General features: G+C 51.9%; 1 protein-coding gene across 3 annotated transcripts in view; it reads right to left on the minus strand.

Moving 5' to 3' along the window:
- Positions 1–19,209, minus strand: part of COL5A1 (collagen type V alpha 1 chain) — a 374,283-nt gene that overhangs the window by 35,613 nt on the left and 319,461 nt on the right. For all 3 annotated transcript variants that reach the window (XM_053282026.1, XM_053282025.1, XM_053282024.1), the window contains exons 35-48: positions 17,870–17,914; positions 17,649–17,702; positions 16,946–16,999; positions 15,051–15,104; positions 13,179–13,286; positions 12,121–12,210; positions 11,947–12,000; positions 10,568–10,675; positions 5,646–5,753; positions 3,706–3,759; positions 3,092–3,145; positions 2,402–2,509; positions 1,864–1,917; positions 1,664–1,771 (exon numbers count right to left, since the gene is read on the minus strand). In XM_053282026.1, the coding sequence (XP_053138001.1) occupies positions 1,664–1,771; positions 1,864–1,917; positions 2,402–2,509; positions 3,092–3,145; positions 3,706–3,759; positions 5,646–5,753; positions 10,568–10,675; positions 11,947–12,000; positions 12,121–12,210; positions 13,179–13,286; positions 15,051–15,104; positions 16,946–16,999; positions 17,649–17,702; positions 17,870–17,914 (1,053 nt within the window). The remainder of the gene's footprint in view (positions 1–1,663; positions 1,772–1,863; positions 1,918–2,401; positions 2,510–3,091; positions 3,146–3,705; positions 3,760–5,645; positions 5,754–10,567; positions 10,676–11,946; positions 12,001–12,120; positions 12,211–13,178; positions 13,287–15,050; positions 15,105–16,945; positions 17,000–17,648; positions 17,703–17,869; positions 17,915–19,209) is intronic.

A 19,209-nucleotide genomic window follows, 5' to 3' on the forward strand; every position in this document is an offset into this window, starting at 1 on the left:
CTCTGATGCCCAAATCCCCTCTGGGACACATGGTTCTAGATTCCTATTGCTCCCCCAAATAATTGAATTTTATAACAGATGGAGATGTTTTTAGAGTGTGAGCCCTTTTGGGACGGGGAGCCATTTTATTTATTTATTTATATCTATGGAAACCTCTTGGGGAGCTTTTGTTGAGAAGCGGTTTATAAGTATTTGTCATATTCAACAGAACCAGTTCACGGACCAGCGGTTCAGTTCGTGCACACCCTAGTCTATGTGTTCACTAGGACATATTCTTGCACCAGCTCTTTGGGTTGGAAAGACGTGAAAAGACGTGGAAAACATGTTTTTGAAAGTTACTTTATTTTACAACGGAGAAAAAAAGAAATGTGAGGACTTGGGGTGGAAGAGAGTGGGTTGGAAATCCACGGAAACGACGCAAAGTTCTGATGGAATGGAAAAAGGGAGAGTTCCACCTGTGCTGACATTTTGTTTGCTTCTGGAACAGGGAAATTCACAAGTGATGCCCTCCCACTCCCACCCACTTCTGTTTCTTTGTCTTTCAAACAAGGGAGTCCAAGAATGGCGTGACAAAATCCAAACCACCACCACTACCCCCGTGACTGGTGAAGCTGCTGCTGAACACAAGACTTCAGGGCATGGCTTTCCCTGAACGCATCCTCAGAACCTGCTCTCTGCAGGGATTCCTGCAACCCCTTTAGATTTTTAGATTGTGAGCCCTTTGGGGACAGGGATCCATATTATTTATTTGTCATTTCTCTGTGTAAACTGTCCTGAGCCATTTTTGGAAGGGCGGTATAGAAATCGAATGAATGAATGAACCCAGACGTTCTCAATGGAATCTCTTCCTATTGCTTCCTGCAGCCTTCACCATGGCCAGCTCCAGTAGGGATGTGCAAACCGGCTCAAGTACGAGCCAGTCCAACATCAAACTCGGCTGGCTCAAGGGCTTGTACCTGGCTCACCCTTGAGCCAAACAAAACCTGGTTCAGCTCCAACTCGAGCGGAAACTCCCCTCCCCACCCCAATGGGCCGGTCTTAAGGTTCTAAGCAAAATATATATTTTTAACAACTCACCAGCTCTGGGGGGCGCTGCCAGGGCTATGGGGTGAGCGTGTGTCTCCGGCGGCTCCCCCGCCCCAGGACTCCCATCGGCCTGGTTCGGGCCATTTTAGTCCGTATTTGGCCCATTCTGGGCCTCTTTGTGCTGGCCATTTTGGAGGCCATTTTGGAGGCCGTGGCACAGGCACACTGGCCATCTGTGTGGCCTGGGTCATGCACACTCCTAAGCTTCAGGGGGCCAGCAAAACGGGGCCAATGCCAAGGCCCTTAGAAGGCTTTGGAAGCTGGAGAAGACCCTCAAGCAATGTCCTGGCATGGGCCTCACTTTCCCCTTGGGCCGAGACTAACACTGTGTAACTCCAAGCTAGTGCTGGTATGGATAATAAGGAAGATGCCCTTTAGTTGCATACATACATCACTGAGAGTTGGAAGGCTTTTTGTAAATGCATGCGATATGGCATGATATAAGTCCCTAGGTAAATAAAATAAATACATACGATTGCCTGCTTAACCTCAGCGACGTTTGCCCACCCTTCCCACCACGCGGCACGGTTCCCTTCACAAGACCTGTCACAAAACGGCTTCACCAAAGATGCCTTACCTTCTCGCCAACCGATCCCGGATTTCCAATCCCGCCAGGTGGCCCTTGGGGCCCGTCAGCCCCTGGGGACCCAGATGGACCCCTTGGCCCTGGGGGCCCTGGGGGACCCTTTCGTGGGGAGAGGAGAGAAAAGACATTTTGTCAGTGGAAAGACCAGTCTTTTGCTGTGGATGGTCAAAGCCAACATTCAAAGAACTTACCATTTGGCCAACATCGCCCGTCTCTCCTTTTTCACCAGGAGGTCCAGGTAAACCCTGTGGAGATAACGTAAGAAGGGCTTATGAAGAAAGAATAAACCACCTCATTGTGGCCGGGGCTGATGGGAGCTGCCAGGTAGGGCCCTTCTCCCCGGGTGGGCCCTTCTCCCTGGCAGCCCCTTGCACGCGCCAGCCAGACCCCTGCATAGGACGTCACACAACAAGCAGGGGGTGGGGGCGGCAACCGGGATGGTCCCGCGCAGCCTTCTGCAACAAAGGGCCAGCTGCGCGTTTTCTTCCCCCATAGCGAGGGAGAGAATTCAAAGGAAAACATACAGCCAACAATGAAGCGGGCTTGGCATGAGGCTGGCCAGAGCACCGAAGGAGGAGGAACATGTCCACCCAATTATAGCCCTGCCCCTGGGAATTGTAGTCCAGCCATACAGGGGTCACCAGGGTGGAGAACCCCTGTGCGACCCGATGTCGCTGGTTCGAGACCCACTGCAGAGTCGAGTTTATTGTCAGTAGCATTAGAAATTACCTGCAACCCAACAGGACCTGGAGGGCCGGGGAAACCTCTGGGTCCTTCATCTCCTTTTTGGCCAAAGAGACCCTGTTGACCTCGAGGTCCAGGTTCTCCGTCAGCTCCCTTGAAAAAGAAGAATGGAAAGGCTTAAATCTGGAGGGTAAGATCCCACACTTGGCAGAACAGACCTCCAAGGTCCTATCCATTTCAGAGTGACCAGGACTGCTTTCCTGATATTTAGCCACTTAGAATATTTATCCAGGCACATGTCTGCCTATCAAACAATTATTAGCAAAACTAGGGCCTTCCTCCAGCAATTCACACAGGCTGCCCTAAGAGACCAGACTCACACCAGAGAACTAAATTGGAGGGCTTTAGCGACAGCCTCATAGAGGAGAGGAGAGCTGGTCTTGTGGCAGAAAGCCTGACTTGTCCCCTTAGCTAAGCAGGGTGTGCCCTGGTTGCATTTGAATGGGAGACTAGAAGCCAGCTTTAGTTCCTTAAGGAAAGGCTTTCTGAACAAGCTCAGAAACACTGTTGGTTATGGCCACTTGTCCATCGTCTAGGGCTCAACCCTGCCCATGAAAACAGAACCCAAGTCTGAGCCCTGGTGCCTGAAAAACCCTGTTACCGCCTCTCCCAGCCATGATCCCCATGAACCTTTTCACAAGATGTAGGATGGTCAACAGTAGGAGGCATACTTACAGCTGGCCCGGGTTGCCCAATTGGGCCCTGTGGACCAGTGGGACCAGGGGGGCCCTGTAAAGAAATAGAAACATGTCCAGTGAAATGGCAAAGTGAGCCTGTAGAGGGCTGAGGGTTCCGCCCCACCCAGCACACCCAACACGGTTTCCAGGCACCCTTTTATTCGCAGCAGCCCTTGTGTGGGGAGCAACTGGCAAGTGGTGGAATCCGCTCCACATCGTGAATGCAGAGGCCAGACAGTCACCTGACCGGTGATAAATAAATAAATAGCCAGCCACCATGGCTGCCTCCAGACTCAGTTTCCCCACTGTACTACCCAGGGGTTGCTCTAAAGGATGACTTGATTTCAGCAGAACCGCTCCGGAGTCATTCAGGCTGCATGTCAGCCTGCGACTTCAGGGCACAAGGCTTAGCGGCCACCCGCCCACAGGGAAATGCCCACGGCGCGAGGACTCAGAGCGCAGCCAACTGCCCCCCTGCAAAGTGGTCCCCACCATCGAGGCCCCTCCTCTGCCCAGCTGTCTGCAAGGGGCGTGGAGGAAAGGGGCAGAGACACACCGGTGACCTTCGGGACAGGCCTGACCGCCCACTTTTGGAGGAACATCACCCCTTACCTGTTCCCCTTTGTCTCCTTTGGTTCCTTTCTGCCCCGGTTCACCAATTTCACCCTGTCATACAGGAAAAAGGTCAGTAAGAGATCCTCTCTGCAAACACAAGCTGGTCAGAGCAAAACCTCCTGACAGAACATCCCGTGAGACCCCTGGAGGGCAAGCGCACGAAGCGCCCCAGATATATATTCCAAGTCCTGTTGGAGCTAAAATTAATTATTTTGTTTATTCGTTTCAAAGATTTGTATCCCTGCCCTCCAGCATAACGTTGCTCAGTTTAGAGCTGGTTTTGCTAGCCTGGCTGAGCTGGAAAAAAAAAAATGCAAGTGAAGTCCACACATCAGAATCAGGAGGAGAGCTGGTCTTATGGCAGCAAGCATAGATTGTCCCCTTTATTTATTTTATATATATTTATTGTTAAATTTATACCCCGCCTTTCATTAAGAAAATCCCAAGTCGGCTCACAATAAAATTTAAAAACAAGATTATAAAAAAGACATATTAAAATATGCATGCGCATACACACACACACACACACACACACACACACACACACACACACACACACACACACATCTGATTAAAAAAATTAAAACACAAGTATAAAAACAGTACAAAACACAAGAAGCAAAGAACCCTTTGCTAAGCAGACTCCACCCTGGTTTGCATCTGAACAGGAGACTACATGTGTGAGCACTGGAAGATACTCCCCTTAGGGCAGGCCCACTCAGCTTTGGCCCTCCTGCAGACGTTGGCCTACAATTCCCATAATCCCTGGCTATTGGCCACTGTGGATAAAAACAGCTGGGGGGCCTAAGCTGAGCAGGCCTGCCTTAAAGGATGGAGCCGCTCTGGGAAGAGCAGAAGAAGGTCCCCAGTTCCCTCCCTGGCAGCATCTCCAACGAGAAAGGGCTGGGAGAGAGGCTCCTGCCTGCCACCTGGGAGAAGCCGCTGCCAGTCTCTGTAGATAGAATACTGAGCTAGATGGACCAGGAGTCTGACTCGGTAGATGGCAGCTTCCTATCTAGTAGAATTTTGCCCCAAGCAACTTTTCAAGGCAAGAGGTTAAGGCTCTGAGAAATGGTAAGGTAAGGGTGTGGGGCTGGGGAGGGAAGAGCTTTGCTGGGATGTGGCATTTCTTGACTAGAGGCCCATACGATACTCAGCTGACGCAACAGAAGAGCTTCCTGCTCTGAGGCACATAATTAGCCCTTGTACAAGTGTGGAAAGGAAGAACTGCATGGGCCACACCCATCTTTTTTACTTGGAGTATCTGCTGTCCAATTTTAAACCTGGGATAGTCAAGTTAATGCCGCTAAATTTTGTTTTATTGTATGTAAGCTTCGTAAAGCCTGCATTACTTAATCAGATATTTTGTAAAATGTAAAGATTAACTGGTCTATGGCCGTAAGAAACTTTATCTATCTAGTGTGGATCTGAGCAGTCACAACCTAGGTTGGACCTACATTTCAGTGGACATCAGCTCTGCATTCGCCTGTGCTACAGGTTGGACCAGGACAGGCAGGAGTTCTGCGGGAGCGCTCAAGAGGAGAACTGCCCTGCCCCACGTTGCTGGGGCTTGAACAGGAACACCCTGCCATGTGCCTCTTCCTCCCTCGAGAGCACCCACACTCCAGAGAGGTGAGCGACATGCAGGCCAAATGAGGAAGAGCTCGATTTCCGGATTTACAAGCTCAACTGCCTGAAACTTCAAAAGAATTTCGGCACTGATGCATGAAGCAAGTCAGATTCCTTTGCTTTCTTTCAGCATCGTTGTCTCTGCACCGCTAACGATGCAGAAAAAGGTACTTTATAAAAGAAGGGCAAGAAATACCATTGGTTTTTTTTTGCTAGCCTGATTTGAACTTATTGGGGAAAGAGCCAGAGTGGGAAAGGAGCTATTTCTGCCCAGGGACTTCCCGTCACAAAAGTACGCATTTTCTCACCTTGTCTCCATCTTCTCCTGGTGGGCCAACAGGACCTGCCGGGCCCGGAAGCCCAACTGGCCCCTGGATGCCATCACGGCCTGCTGGACCCTGAGGACCTTTTTCACCCTAAGCAAGAAAAGGGGAAACCCGCCATCAAACAATGCTTTCCTTAGGAGGTTGAGGGGGCCGGGGGGGTTTCTTACAGCAGGCTCCTGCTTTTCATGGCTATCAGAGGACATTCTAAACCCTTCAGGACGGCACCTGTCAGGAACCCAGCCGTAAGCTGCAGCACAGAGCCTCACCCCGAGGAAAGGGGAGCAGCTGGGCTGGAGAAGGCGAGACCCAGGCACAGTCTCATCTCCGGGGCTGGAGCCAGAGCCTGCCAGATGGAAAACCTTGGAAGTGGAGACCTGGAACTGGAATGCCCTGTGCCTCTCAATGAACTGGCCGCCCCTTTAAACCACTCCTCTCTCCAGGCAGGGAGGCGGAGCCTGCGAGGGGTAAGTGGCGGCTGGAGGGATTGAAGGCCTCAGTCTGGCTCTGGTCCTTGTCGGAGCAAGCTGTTCACTGGGAGCTCTCCAGGGTGCTGAAAACCCAACTTCCTTGCTGGTCCCTGATTTTGCAACAGGACAGCATCTCCCTTTGGAAGAGGAGGCAGGCTCAAACTGCTTCTAAGCAGTCCTTGGGTTCTGCCCCCCACCCCGCCGACTGGAAACACCATAAGGAATACTTCAATGGGGCAGGGCCATTGTTTGGCAGAAGAACATTTGTTCTGCACGCAGAAGGCCCCATGGTCAATCCCGGACTGCCGGTCAGCACAGAAAATATTGATGGAGATCGGCCAATGTCCAGCCTTGGTCTAGGGCAGCTTCATCCAATGAACAACTATATTTGTTGGATGCCCCATAAGAGTTGTTCCCTCAGCAGCTCACAATACATATATATATACCTTTTCATATAGGTGCAAGCCACACAAAACATCTAAGGAGGAAGGCAGAGGGGACAGAACCAGAAGACATCTCATGGGTGTCCACAGCAGGGGAGCAGGATGGGGGGTAGTTGCTCCCCACTGCTGAGGATAGGGAGAGGGACTGAGCTGCCCCCTTTTCCCTCTCCCTATCCTCAGCAGTCAGGACTCTGTTCAATGCTGGCTGGAGGCTACTTTTTCTGCCTCTCTGAAGCCGAGAAAAAAGAATGAAGCACCAACTGCGGAGGATCAGGAGATGGACAGAGCTGCCGCTCTTCCCAATAATGGCCATGCCTCCCTGCATCCGTTGACACAGCCAGTGTGGTTAAGGGGTACATTCTGGCATGTGGGCCGACTTCCAATGAGATAGGGACCTGGGGAACACCAGCAGGGGCCTGACCCCTCAGAAAAGTCCCTGCGGATACCCACAAGACATCCCCAGGAGCTATGCCTACCCAAAATGTACGCAGGATGAACCAGGACCCGAGAGCTGGGGGGGGGGGACACACCTGTGAGCCCCAGCCCTTTTTTCCTTGCTCATGACCACCTAAAGACTGCTATACATGTGGGAATTTGGTCTGGCCCACAATGTCCCCTCTAAGAGGGATTCCCAGCTGTTGTTGACTACAGCTCCCATAATGCCCAAGCAAAAGCAACTGCAGCTGGGGATTCTGGGAGTTGTAGTCAACAACACCTGGGAATCCCTCTTAGAGGAAACACTGCGAGCCAGACCAAATTCCCACATGCACAACAGTCGCATTCCAGAAGCAGCCAGCCAGATGGCTCTGGGTAACTCAAGCAGGGCCTGCCCACCCCAAGAGGACTGCTGCATAAAGACCCCGGGCCTCTGGGTCTTGGGCAGGGTGCCCCTAACAGGGATTCCCAGATGTTGTTGACTACAACTCCCATAATGCCCAAGCAAAAGCCATGGCAGCTGGGAATTCTGGGAGTTGTAGTCCACAACATCTGGGAACCCCGTCAGAGGGAACCCTGGTCTTAGGATCTTTTCAGATCTTGTGGGCCTCATTTTAGCTCAACCACCAGTTCCGAACAGATGGCTGCAATGGGACACCCCCCCCCCCAGCGCTGCAGATCTCCCTCCTCTCCTCCCCAATCTGGAGAACAGCCCAGAAATCCTGGGGTTCACAAAAGATCCTCCTCCAGGATGGTCCTGTGTGGAAAGCCTGCCCATTTCCAGAGCTCCTTGCTGGCAACTCTGTTTCCCTCACACGGACTGAATGAGAAACACTTCCAAAAAAATAAAATAAAATGGAAATCAGCTCCTGAGAGCCATTCCTTTGCTTGCACGGCTTGAAGGGGGAACAAACTGTCCACACTTTTTGCCTTTTGCTTGCATGGGCAGACTGTTTGATGTCTGTCGGTTCCCAGGAGCATCCCTTGGTTCTCCTCCCGCTCCGCAGGGGCGGCTCGCTGTAACCGATCAGGAGCCAGATAAATGGGCCACTCCGCTCAATGAAAACATGTCATATATAAACGCTGTGCTGCAGCTCGCAGAGGCGACGAGGGCCACAGGCCTGGCTACCATCTTTCAAAAACTCTCCCGTTGCACAATCCGGGGGGGCGGGCAGGGGAAGAGGAGGCGGAGCAACACAGATCTGTATCAGCAGAGACATCCTCGCTTAGCGCAAAATCACTGAGACGGCCTTTCTGTCTCGGCCCCTGAAAGGCACAGTCAATGCGATGGGAAAGCAAAGAACAGCTTGCCAATGGCAGCGGTGAGAAATCGGCTCCTCTTCTTCAAGGAGAGCTGGTCTGGTGGCAGCAAGCATGCCTTGTCTCCTTAGCTAAGCAGGGTCCACCCTGGTTTGCATCTGAATGGGAGACTTGATGTGTGTGCACTGTCAGATATATTCCCCTCAGGGGATGGAGCCGCTCTGGGAAGAGCAGAAGGTTCCCAGTTCCCTCCCTGGCAGCATCTCCAAGATCAGGCTGGGAGAGATTCCTGCCTGCAACCTTGGAGAAGCTGCTGCCAGTCTATGAAGACAATCCTGAGCTAGATGGACCAAGGGTTCTGACTCAGTATATGGCAGCTTCCTATATTCTCTAAGATCTTTCCTGGCTTTGTACTTGAGGTCTTTTTAGGAGAGGAAAGCTGGTCTTGTGGTAGCAAGCATGACTTGTTCCCTTAGCTAAGCAGGGTCCGCCCTGGTTTCATATGAAAGGGAGACTAGAAGTGTGAGCACCGGAAGAAACTCCCCTTCAGGGGATGGAGCAACTAGGCTCCAAGTTCCTTCCCTGGCAGCTTCTCCAACGAGATAGGGCTGGGAGAGAGACTCCTGCCTGCAATCTTGGAGAAGCCGCTGCCAGTCTGGGTAGACAATCCTGAGCTAGATGCTGACTCAGTATATGGCAGCTTCCTGGGGTAGTGGAGGGGGGAACACTCCAACCTAAGAATAATTGCATCAGGAGACCCATCTTCCAGCTGCAGTCAGCTAAATGCCTGTCCAGGAGCCCACAAGGAGGGTAGGAAGGTGACACCCCACCCTATGGGGCTTGTCCCCAGTGTTTGGTGCTCTCGAGGCACACTGCCTCTAAACATGGAGGCTCCATTTTTCTATCTTTGGAGGCTCCATTTAACCGTGGTCATCACACTCTCCGTGAATGTGTCCAACCCTTTCCCACAGGGAACGGAGATGGCAGGGTGGGTGGGTAGAACTGGCCGGTCATCTTTCCTCAGGTTCTCAGGGACATTCGCTTTGACCTCCAAGGGAGGGAAGTGGGTTGGGCAAACACTCTTCGTCTCTTCCTTCCGGATTCTCCCACCAGTGACCTGAACTCCCCCTTTGCCTCCCCCTACCCTGCTTTCTATCAGCTGCTCCCAAGCCTGCCTCCCATTCCCCTGTCCATGGGCACAAGCAGCCTAAGCTTCCTTAGGACGTCCCTAGATGTCCCTGTTACCTCGGCAAAGAGAGCATTGCCTTCTGAGTGATGCATGCCACTCTCTCGGGATCTGCTTAACTCTTGCTTCCTGTCAAGCTCAGCACCGATCCCCTACATCTCCAACTGGTCTCAATTGGCCACGAAATGGGTCCCAGAGCACGGCCTTAGGGCACACGATACAGCCAGCTTGCTGAAGCTAAGCAGGGCTTGGTATCATCACTGCCTGGATGGGAGACCCATGTATGCCACCTTTGGCAATGGGGCCATAGCTCAGTGGAAGAGCATCTGCTTTGCATGCAGACGGTCTCAGGTTCAATCCCTGGCAGCATCTCCAAGTAGGGCTGGGAGAGACTCCTGCCTGGAACCTTGGAGAGATGCTGCCAGTCAGTGTAGACAACCCTGAGCTAGATAGACCAAGAGTCTGACTTGCAGCTTCCCATGCTCCTGCGTACCAGGGGCCATGACACTGGTACAGCTCAGATTCCTAGCTGTGGCTCCAACCTTAGCTCTGGGACCCCAAGTTGCAGAAGACACATGCTAGAGTTGAGTCCAGCTGCCCACAGCCTCAGGCAGACTGCTAACTTGTTAAAAATGAGAATTCGAACGCATTGCACTTAGCTCCGCAGTAACCTCTTCTGGCCACTAGAGGCAGGAGGAGTCATGTTAATAGATCTCTCTTGGTCAGTTAGAGTCTGTTCCAAATCCAGTTCTTGTTGAAGGCTAGTGCCTCTTTGAGTATTTCATTCAATCTCTCTCTCTTAGCATGTGATTTTTTAGTTGCTTAACAAATCTTTCTTTGTTTTTTTCGACTCAGACCACTGTCTCCAGATAATCTCTTGGGCTGAATGTCTTTACCACCAGAGCATACTCTGCTGTGTGAGGACTTCAATGTTCCTTCTCACACCCCTCAACAGTAACAACTCACATGCATGACTACAAGATCTGAGGACTGCAGCCCACCCAGACCCCCTTCACCGGCACCCCACGGAAGACGGATGCCCCAAGCAATCAGGTGGCTCCTTGCACCATCAGGTCAGCCCTGCACGGCTCAGCACTCAAACACAAGACTTACCGGGGTTCCTTTCTCACCGGATGGGCCTGGTGGCCCTTGAGGCCCCGGTCTCCCTGGCAGACCGATCGGGCCGGCTGCTCCAGCAGGTCCCCGCTCGCCAGGAGAGCCCTGCATGGGAGGAAAAAAGAGAGGGAAGTTGGTAGACGTTCAGGGATGGGGCTATAAAGAGGGAGCTGTTAATTCAGGGTGTGGACAAATGTTGCTGTCTTCAGATCGAGAGAGACTCCCGTGGCGGCTTACATGCCTGGAGCTTTCTTTACTTCAGCACTGAGGGATGGGAGGCCATGGGAGGCCAAGGAGCTTTGGAGGAAAATGCCATCTCCGGGCTGAGCTTCAGGACTCACAACGTGTTGCCAACTGAGATCGGCTTTATACCGCTTGAAAGGTTACGGCTTCCCTAAGAGAATCCCAGGAATGGCCGGGACCAGAAGCCCTCCAAGGTCCCTCCCAACCCCCAAATGTCTATGATTCAAGGAAGGTAGTGGGGGAAGCCGAATCAGGTGTCGTCAAGGCCTGGTTCTCACATCCAAAAACGGGAAACCACTTTGGGGAAGGACCAGAGAGCATCTTGATTGCATGCAGAAGGTCCCAGGTTCAGTCCCTGGCAGCATCTCCAGGTCGGCCTGGGGAAGACCCACTTGAAGCCCTGGAGAGCTGCTGCCAGTCCGTGAAGACAATACTGAGCTAGATGGGCCAATGGTCTCATATCGGTATAAGGGAACTTTATACAGCGATAGGGCCACATAAAGAGCACCGGCTTTGCAAGCATAAGCACCAAGTTCAATCCCTGGCCGCATCTCCAGGTAGGGTTTGGAAAGACCCATCTGGAAGTAGAGCTGCTGTCAGTCAGTGTTGACAGAGACCTGACTCAGTACAAGGCAACTTCCTATGTAACCAACCTAGAGAGCTCAGAGATTGGCTGCTCCTTCCACAAGCCATACCTCCGTTGCAGGTTCCGAAATAAATGCAAAAACCCACCGCACTTGTTCGACCAGAGGCAACAGGAGAGGCAGTGCCTTTCCAAGAAGCCACTTCTGCGTTAGGGGGAGGAAACCCCACCTATTGTCCTTCTTTAACTTCCTGGCAGCATGCTAGTCCTCAGTGAGAGCAGGAAATGCCGCCCTCTCTGTATTCTTCCCTGGCTCTTAAGCTGCCACACAAGGAAACAAAGCAAGAATCTTCCTCTCTTCAAAGAGGTCCCCACAAACTGCTCTTGGGGTCATCTGCTCTGGCTGCCCAGTGGAGACCTCTCGGCTCTGTGGGCAAAGATCTGCTTGGAGTATCCCCACCGCCCCCACCCTGCCCCCAGTATTTCTAAAGGGAAATTCTCTGGCAGTCAGAGAGTGTGGCTATTCTAGGCAACAAAGGTGTTTACTTACTGCTGGCCCAGGGGGTCCTGGGGGTCCTTCATTGCCCTTCAGCCCTACAGGTCCCTGCAGGCAACAAAATGAGAGAGAAAGGGAAAAGGCCGTCCAATTAGAAAAGGAAGACACAGAGAGACACTGCCAGGAAGAGGTCTCAGAAATGGAACGAGGAAATGGAACTTGACTTACAATTGGGCCTGGAAGACCTCGGTCACCGGGGAACCCCCTCACGCCTGACGGGCCGTCTTTGCCTGGAAGGCCCGCCGGACCTGGGTCGCCCTGCAAGGACAGGATCACCGTTCAGAATGGGAGGAAACCTAAGGGTCACTGAAAGGTAATTTACTCACCCATTGTGCACATTTTAAATTTTCAGCCAAAGTCCTCAAGGCAGGTTTGCTGCATAACGTTTCAGTACAACAATTCAACGAGAATCAAAATACTCGACAAAATCCTGCCTTACAGTCAGGACATGGTGCTTCCAATGGCAGCTTCCAGACTTTAATGTTCAAAGGGTTTGCGTAATGCTTTCGTGGTATTTGTAAAGGGGCTGAAAGGATGTGGCATGTTTCTGAAGGCAGCAAATTCCAATATGAATTCCTGGCAGCATCTCCAGGAAGAGCTGGGAAAGTCCCATGCCGGAAACCTTGGAGAGCTGCTGCCAGTCAGTGTAGACAACCCTGAGCTAGAGAGACCAATAGTCTGACTCAGTGTGGCAGCTTCATAGGTTCATTAGCAGTCTCCTTAGCTCAGTGGTAGAGCAATTGTTTTGCGTGCAGATGGTCTACAGGTTCAATTTTTGGAAGCATCTCCAGGTAGGGCTGAAAGAGACCCCTGCCTTGGAGAAGCCACTGCCAGTCTGTGAAGACAATCCTAAGCTAGATGGACCAAGGGTCTGATTTGGTAGAAGGCAGCTTCATATGTTCCTAACATGGGGTGGGTGGGAAGCTGACAGCCAAGGAAGACCCACTGCCAATAGGGACCACTCACACCTCTGAGGGCGACGAAGGCATCTGTAGAGATGTCCCATTACAAGATCTAAGCAGACGCTGTTCAGAAGCTCTTGAATGAAATCCTGTCCAGTGGTGCTCTTTTGTGGCTCAGCCTCAAATCTATCAAGCAGTGTGGCCAAGCAAAACCATTTCTTAACACCCAATGTCTCTGCCTCCCTGATTTCTTGGCCCTTTCCCCCTCTGAGCTAGAAACCAATGCCATGATTTCAATTGGAATATCGGTCAACACAGACACACCTTTGTTCCTTCCTTGCCAGCCAATCCGGGAAGCCCCTGTTCACCGGGGGGCCCTGGAGGACCAGGATGGCCACGCTCTCCCATTGGACCTGTTTCTCCAGTAGGACCCTGCAGAAAAGTAGGAAAATGTGATGCAGCATATACCTTCAGCGTGTGTGTGTGTGTGTGTGTGAGACCATCTAAAGAACATACTGAGCCCACTGGCATGGATTTAGAAGATGTCCAACATTCCAACTCTTAATTGTTGTGATTCTATAGACCAGATTTCTGCACTGAACAGGGGGTTGGTCTAGAACAGGGGTTCTCAACGTTGGGTCTCCAGATGTTATTGGACTTCAACTCACATAATCCCCAGCCTTTGGTTGGGGATTATGGGAGCTGAAGTCCAATAACCTCTGGGGACCCAACGTTGAGAATCCCTGATCTAGAAGACCTTCAAGAGACCTTCCAACTCTAAACATTCTATGTTCCTCCGAAAAGCGTTTCCACATGTCATAAGCAATACTGACGTTGTTTCCTAAAGAAATGACTACCCATCCTCAGCTCCAGGTTTGCAGAGCGCGTGTGCCCTAGATGGAGTTAAACCTCTTCTCTGGAGGACCGTACAATTCCAGCCAGCAGAAGTGCGTGTACACACCTTGGGTATTCCAGTGAGTTAAGTGCTCCAGAGGCAAATGGCACGTGATAAACGTCAAGGGTTTATGGCTATGCATCAGGCCCTGTCTGGGAAGCTCTCCAGAACTGACAGCTGGCCCTGCACGCTCCCTCCTTTATTGGACATAAAGCATGGATCGACTTGGCGACTACATGGTGATTATTGATCTTCTATGCTTTGTGCACGGGGACCCGTGTCACCACAGGGCCATTATCTCAGAATGCACACTTGCAAAGTGGAGGCTGTTACCAGAGGGAAAGGATGCTAAGTAGTTATTAAACTTCTGCCGTGGCCGTTTGGAAATGGAGCTGTGCTTATTCATTCTGGATGGAACACTTTCCTGGGAAAACCTCCTAATTTGAGAGGCCCTGACTTTTTGGAAGGGTTATTTTAAACGATGCACAGAACAAAAGAGAGGTAGGTTCTGGATAGGGGGCTCAGACACTCCTAGGAGGTTAGAATGCATTTCAGAAGCCTGAAGTTATCAGGGAGTCCAGGGAGGGCTAGTCTGCATGAAGGCCCCATGGAGTCAGCAGTTGGGAGTCAGAGGGGTGCACCAGAAGACATCTACCGTAAGAGCCCTTCCTCGTGTGATTGTGTATTTATTGTTAACAAATATAGATATAAATGTGGATACAAGAGGCCTTCAGGAGAGCCTTAAAGACCCATCTTTTTAGCCTGGCTTTTAATGATATTTAGTTTTAATGTTATCTAGTTTTAATTGCAATTCTAATCTGCTTTTATTTCAATGGTGTTGTTTTTTAAAAAATTTCACTTGTTATATATTTCTGATTTTAATGTAAACTGCCCTGAGCCACTTATGGAAGGACAGTATTCCAATCAATCAATCAATCAATCAATCAAATAAATAAAGCAAAATAATGCTCCTGGGACTGGCAGATTGATCCCCATCACGCCCCATCCTGCATCTCCCATTTCAACGAAGGGGAAGGCACTTCTGTAGCAGGCTTGAATGAAGGCTTGTCAACACCACAGAGAGGCTCGATGATTGCGCTAATGATGACACCGTGCATCTCTAAACATAATTACCAAGCAGGCGGCTTTTACACCTCAGAAAGCAGACACAAACATGCATTTACCCTGTGATCCAGAATGCACACTGCCATTAATCTGACGGTACCTGCTAATTACCACATAACTGAATTGTTGCCCATGGAAATTGGCAAATGAATCTGGGTGGCTTCTGGGGCGTTTACCTGCGGACCGACAACTCCCGGAGGCCCAGGGGGACCCGTCTTCCCTTGGAAACCCTGTTAGAAACAAAGAAATTGTCATTTAACAATAGGGCGGGGACGACGAGGACACAACACTTTGTCACAGAATAGAACGACCCAGCACTTGACAACCTCTCTTCTGATAAGGTGACTGATCCTCTTGGAGAGAATGAGAAATCCCAAAGGATAATGAGTGAGGAAATGAGTGAGGAGATAAGGAGGATCTCTGTATTCACAAGGGGGCATGCAGGGAGGACAGGACAGAAGGGTTGTTACTGAAAAGAAGCACAGCAGACAGGAGAAAATGTGTGTGTGTGTGTGTGTGATGTTTAGACCAAACTCATCTCAGGTTTCGTTTCCAAACTGGGTCCAGGCAGACTTGGGGACTCCAGAAAACGTATATTTAAAAGAATAGTCCCTTTCCAAAGCAGATTGACTAGGAGACCTCCGAGGCCCCTTCTGTGAATCATGTGGGGTGTGTGGCAGAGGGGCAGGGTCTTCCCCCTCCTCTTTGTGTGGGCTGCCAACACCGGTGACATATGAACGGCGTCGCCATCTCTCTTCCTTCGACACTCTCTTTCCTGCCTGATGTTAGCCGCCCAGATAAGATGGGTGTGCTCTGGGGTTGGCAAAACTGATTCTCTGAGTGGTGAGGTAAATCTGTGCCAGCCCCGCTTTCAGTCCAGAAAACAGCAGCTCAGACGTTCGACTTGCCGGCCAGCATCTCCAACGAAGCTTCTCCAAGCTCCCCACTATAAGGCAATCCTTTGACAGCGCTTTGTACGCAGAAAGTGAATGGGACACATCCACACGGCACAGCAGTCAAAGATTGGTTGATCAACACAACGGACAGCATGCCGCGCTGGAGGGCCTGTTTCCTCTTGCTTTCCTTTTTTCATAGCAAGAGCTGCCAGATGAGCCTCACAAAGCCGGTCGGTACGCCGTGGCTAGATTGATTCTGGATGAGGAACAAGAGATACCGCAGCCAAGGAGGTGGGCTTCATTGGGAAAAGGTGGGGCCTGGAGACCGTTGGAGGCAGTGGACCTTTCTCCGTGCTGGGAGGGTCCTTTCAGAGAGATGGAGGCCTCTCTTCAGAGCTCTGGGAGGAAATCACTGGGAAGGGCCACGCTCCATGCATGCCTTCCAAGATGGGGCAGGGGCTCAAGGGGGCTGAATTCCCCTTCAAGGAGCAGAGCTGCCTTCCAAGCACGCAGAGCAAAGTGCAGCACTGCATGATGAGAATGGTAGTTTCCATATGTGCTGGGGCTGTGCAGGGGACTCGGCTTTGGCCAAAGCTACCCACAGGGCCAACAGACAATGAGGGAGCACACTTAGAGCTGCTGGGAGCCACATCCCTGCACCCCTCCCCCCAGCCGTTCCTTACAATGAAGAACAGTGGTCTAAGGGGCTTCCAGATGCCAGGGAGATTTCTAGGGAAAGTTGGAGCTGGAGCTGAGAGAGAGAACGCGAACGAGAGAACGAGAGAGCGTGAGAGCACGAGAACGAGAGAGAGAAAGCACGAGAACGAGAGAGAGAAAGCACGAAAGAGAGAGAGCACGAGAGAGAGAGAAAATGAGAGAGAGAGAGCACAAGAACGAGAGAGAGAGAGCACGAAAGAGAGAGAGCACGAGAGAGAGAGAGTACGAGAGAGAGAGAAAGCACGAGAGAGAGAAAACGAGAGAGAGAAAACGAGAGAGAGAGAGCACAAGAACGAGAGAGAGAAAGCACGAAAGAGAGAGAGCACGAGAGAGAGAGAGCACGAGAGAGAGAAAACGAGAGAGAGAGAGACACACACACACAGAATGAGAAAGAGAGAGAGAGGGTGCGCATTTCAGCTGCCTCTCAGAATGCCTGGAGATGCTCCCAAGGTACTTACAGTTTCGCCTCGCTGGCCAGGGTGGCCGGGCAATCCATCTTTTCCAGGTGGACCCTAAGGAAGAACAGAGAACACTCAGGAAAACTGGGGTCACTTCCAGCACCATCTTCTGAACATTCAGGGCAACCAGCTGTGGGCTGAGCTCTCTTACAGGCATTTTTGTTTGGGGAAGAGGAGACTATGGGGAGGCATGGCCAAGGTGTATAAAATCATGCATGGAGTGGAGAGGGTGGACAGAGGGAAATTTCCCTCCTTCTCTCACAACACTAGAACCAGGGGTCACCCCATGAAACTGAAGGCCGGGAAATTTAGGACCGACAAGAGGAAGTCCTTTTTCACAGAGTGCATAATTAAGCTGTGGAATTCTCGGCCACAGGATGTGGTCATGGCTACTAGCTTAGATGGCTTTAAAGGGGGCTTAGACAAATTCATGGAGAACAGCTCTATCAATGGCTACTAGTCTGGCGGCTATAGGCCATCTCCAGCCTCGGAGGCAGGATGCCTCTGAATACCAGTTGCAGGGGAGCCACAGCAGAAGAGGGGGCAAGCCCTCACCTCTAGCCTGTGGGCTTCTCAGAGGCATCTGGTGGGCCACTGTGTGAAGCAGGAGGCTGGACTAGACAGGCTCCCTTGGGCCTGATCCAATAGGGCTGCTCTTATGCCTTGGAGTGTCAAGGGGAATCTCTCTCTTGGTTGTACTTACCGGGGGCCCTTTTGGTCCCGGAAACCCGGTGGGCCCTTGAGGCCCTGGAGGACCCTTAGAAGCAAACAGACAGAAGTGTGTTAGTCCTGAGAGGACCAAGATAGACTGGAGCAAATTCACCTCCCCTCAGCTCTCTCTTCCATCTTGCGTCTGCGGTTTATTTTTAAAACAAACTAGAATGCACTCCCCTGCCCCACAGAGGTATGTCTGATTTATCTTACCCTCTCGCCTGGAGGACCTGGGGGCCCATCACCACCAGAGTTGCCCTTCAAAACAACAAAAAAAGAATATCAGAACAACAAACATCAACACAATATTAAAATCAACCACATGTTTGTGTGCCCCAAAGAACTGGGGCAGACCAGCAGTTGGGCTCTCTGGGCTAGGACTATTCTTGGGCCCATTTTTCAGCTGGAGATGTTGCCGACACAGTGAAGGTCCCCTCCTTCCATTTTAGCAGAGTGGCCCACCCACGAGATCCAAGCCAGGAGACAGACGTTCTCCCGGGTGCGACGTCAAGAACACCCTTTATCAAAGCACTTGCTAACAACGGCCGCATCGCCGTCTCTGCCCCCAGGTGTCTACTGACTCAGCCGGCCACCTCAGCCCGCCACACCAATTATGCCACAATATCTCTGTCGGCCTTTGGGTTGCTGTGGGACTCTTTCATGACTGCCGACCTTGAGCAAAGCAGCTTTTCTGGTCCTGACCAAGACCTTGCTGTTCTCCCCATCAGCAGCCAGCCAAATCCCTTGTTCTGGGGGAGGAGTGTGTGTCCAAGGATGGCACCCCTCTTGCCAGAATCTGCGATGCAGGCATTGAGTCCATGGGAGAAGAAGATGAGAGGACACATATGGAGAGGAGCCACAGGGGAAGCCCAGAGCCGTGGGCTGAAGGGTGGCCCATCCACTAGGCAGACATAGGCAGTCGCCTCGGACACCAGTTCCTGGAGGGAGCACCACAGCTCCCTGGGCAGGGCTGACCTCCTAGCTGGTCTCTGGCTTGCTTTCCTGCTCCCCACCTCAGGCATGCTCCGTTCCTGCTGCCTCCCTCCGCTCTGTGACCACGGCGGCTGCCCAAGTGGAAGCCGCCATCTTGGTTCTTCAAGTGCCCAACCCCCAAACAGGAAGTCAGTAGCGTGCACAGTGGCTGGCTTAGCTGCAGTCAGGCCTGGCTGGTCATGGAGAGGAGCTCCTCTCAGGGCAGATATAAGCTGCCTCTCAGAGAGTTTGGTCAGCCCTGAAGACTGCAGGGCCTGCACTGCTGAGAGGAGGGAGGCAGTAGTGGCAAGAGAGGAAGGACGGACGGCATCCTCAACCCTTCATCCTCTCCCACCATATCCTCAAGCCCGTGCAGGCCAGCCATTCGCTGGTCATGCAGCCCGGTGAAGAGCAGTCGGGATGGGGCTCAGTTTAAAGTCAGGGCTCCACACTCCTCAGCTGGGGGTGGTGCCAAAGTCGAACTCCAGCCAGGGCACCAAAACCCTCGGGCCGGCCCTGGTGGGCAATCTCGGGTGAGCAATCTGCAATCTCCCCCAGGGGGCACCAGCTCCACTGACCCA

The sequence above is a fragment of the Hemicordylus capensis genome, chromosome 17 (genome assembly GCF_027244095.1).
Source record: "Hemicordylus capensis ecotype Gifberg chromosome 17, rHemCap1.1.pri, whole genome shotgun sequence".
NCBI lineage: Eukaryota > Metazoa > Chordata > Lepidosauria > Squamata > Cordylidae > Hemicordylus > Hemicordylus capensis.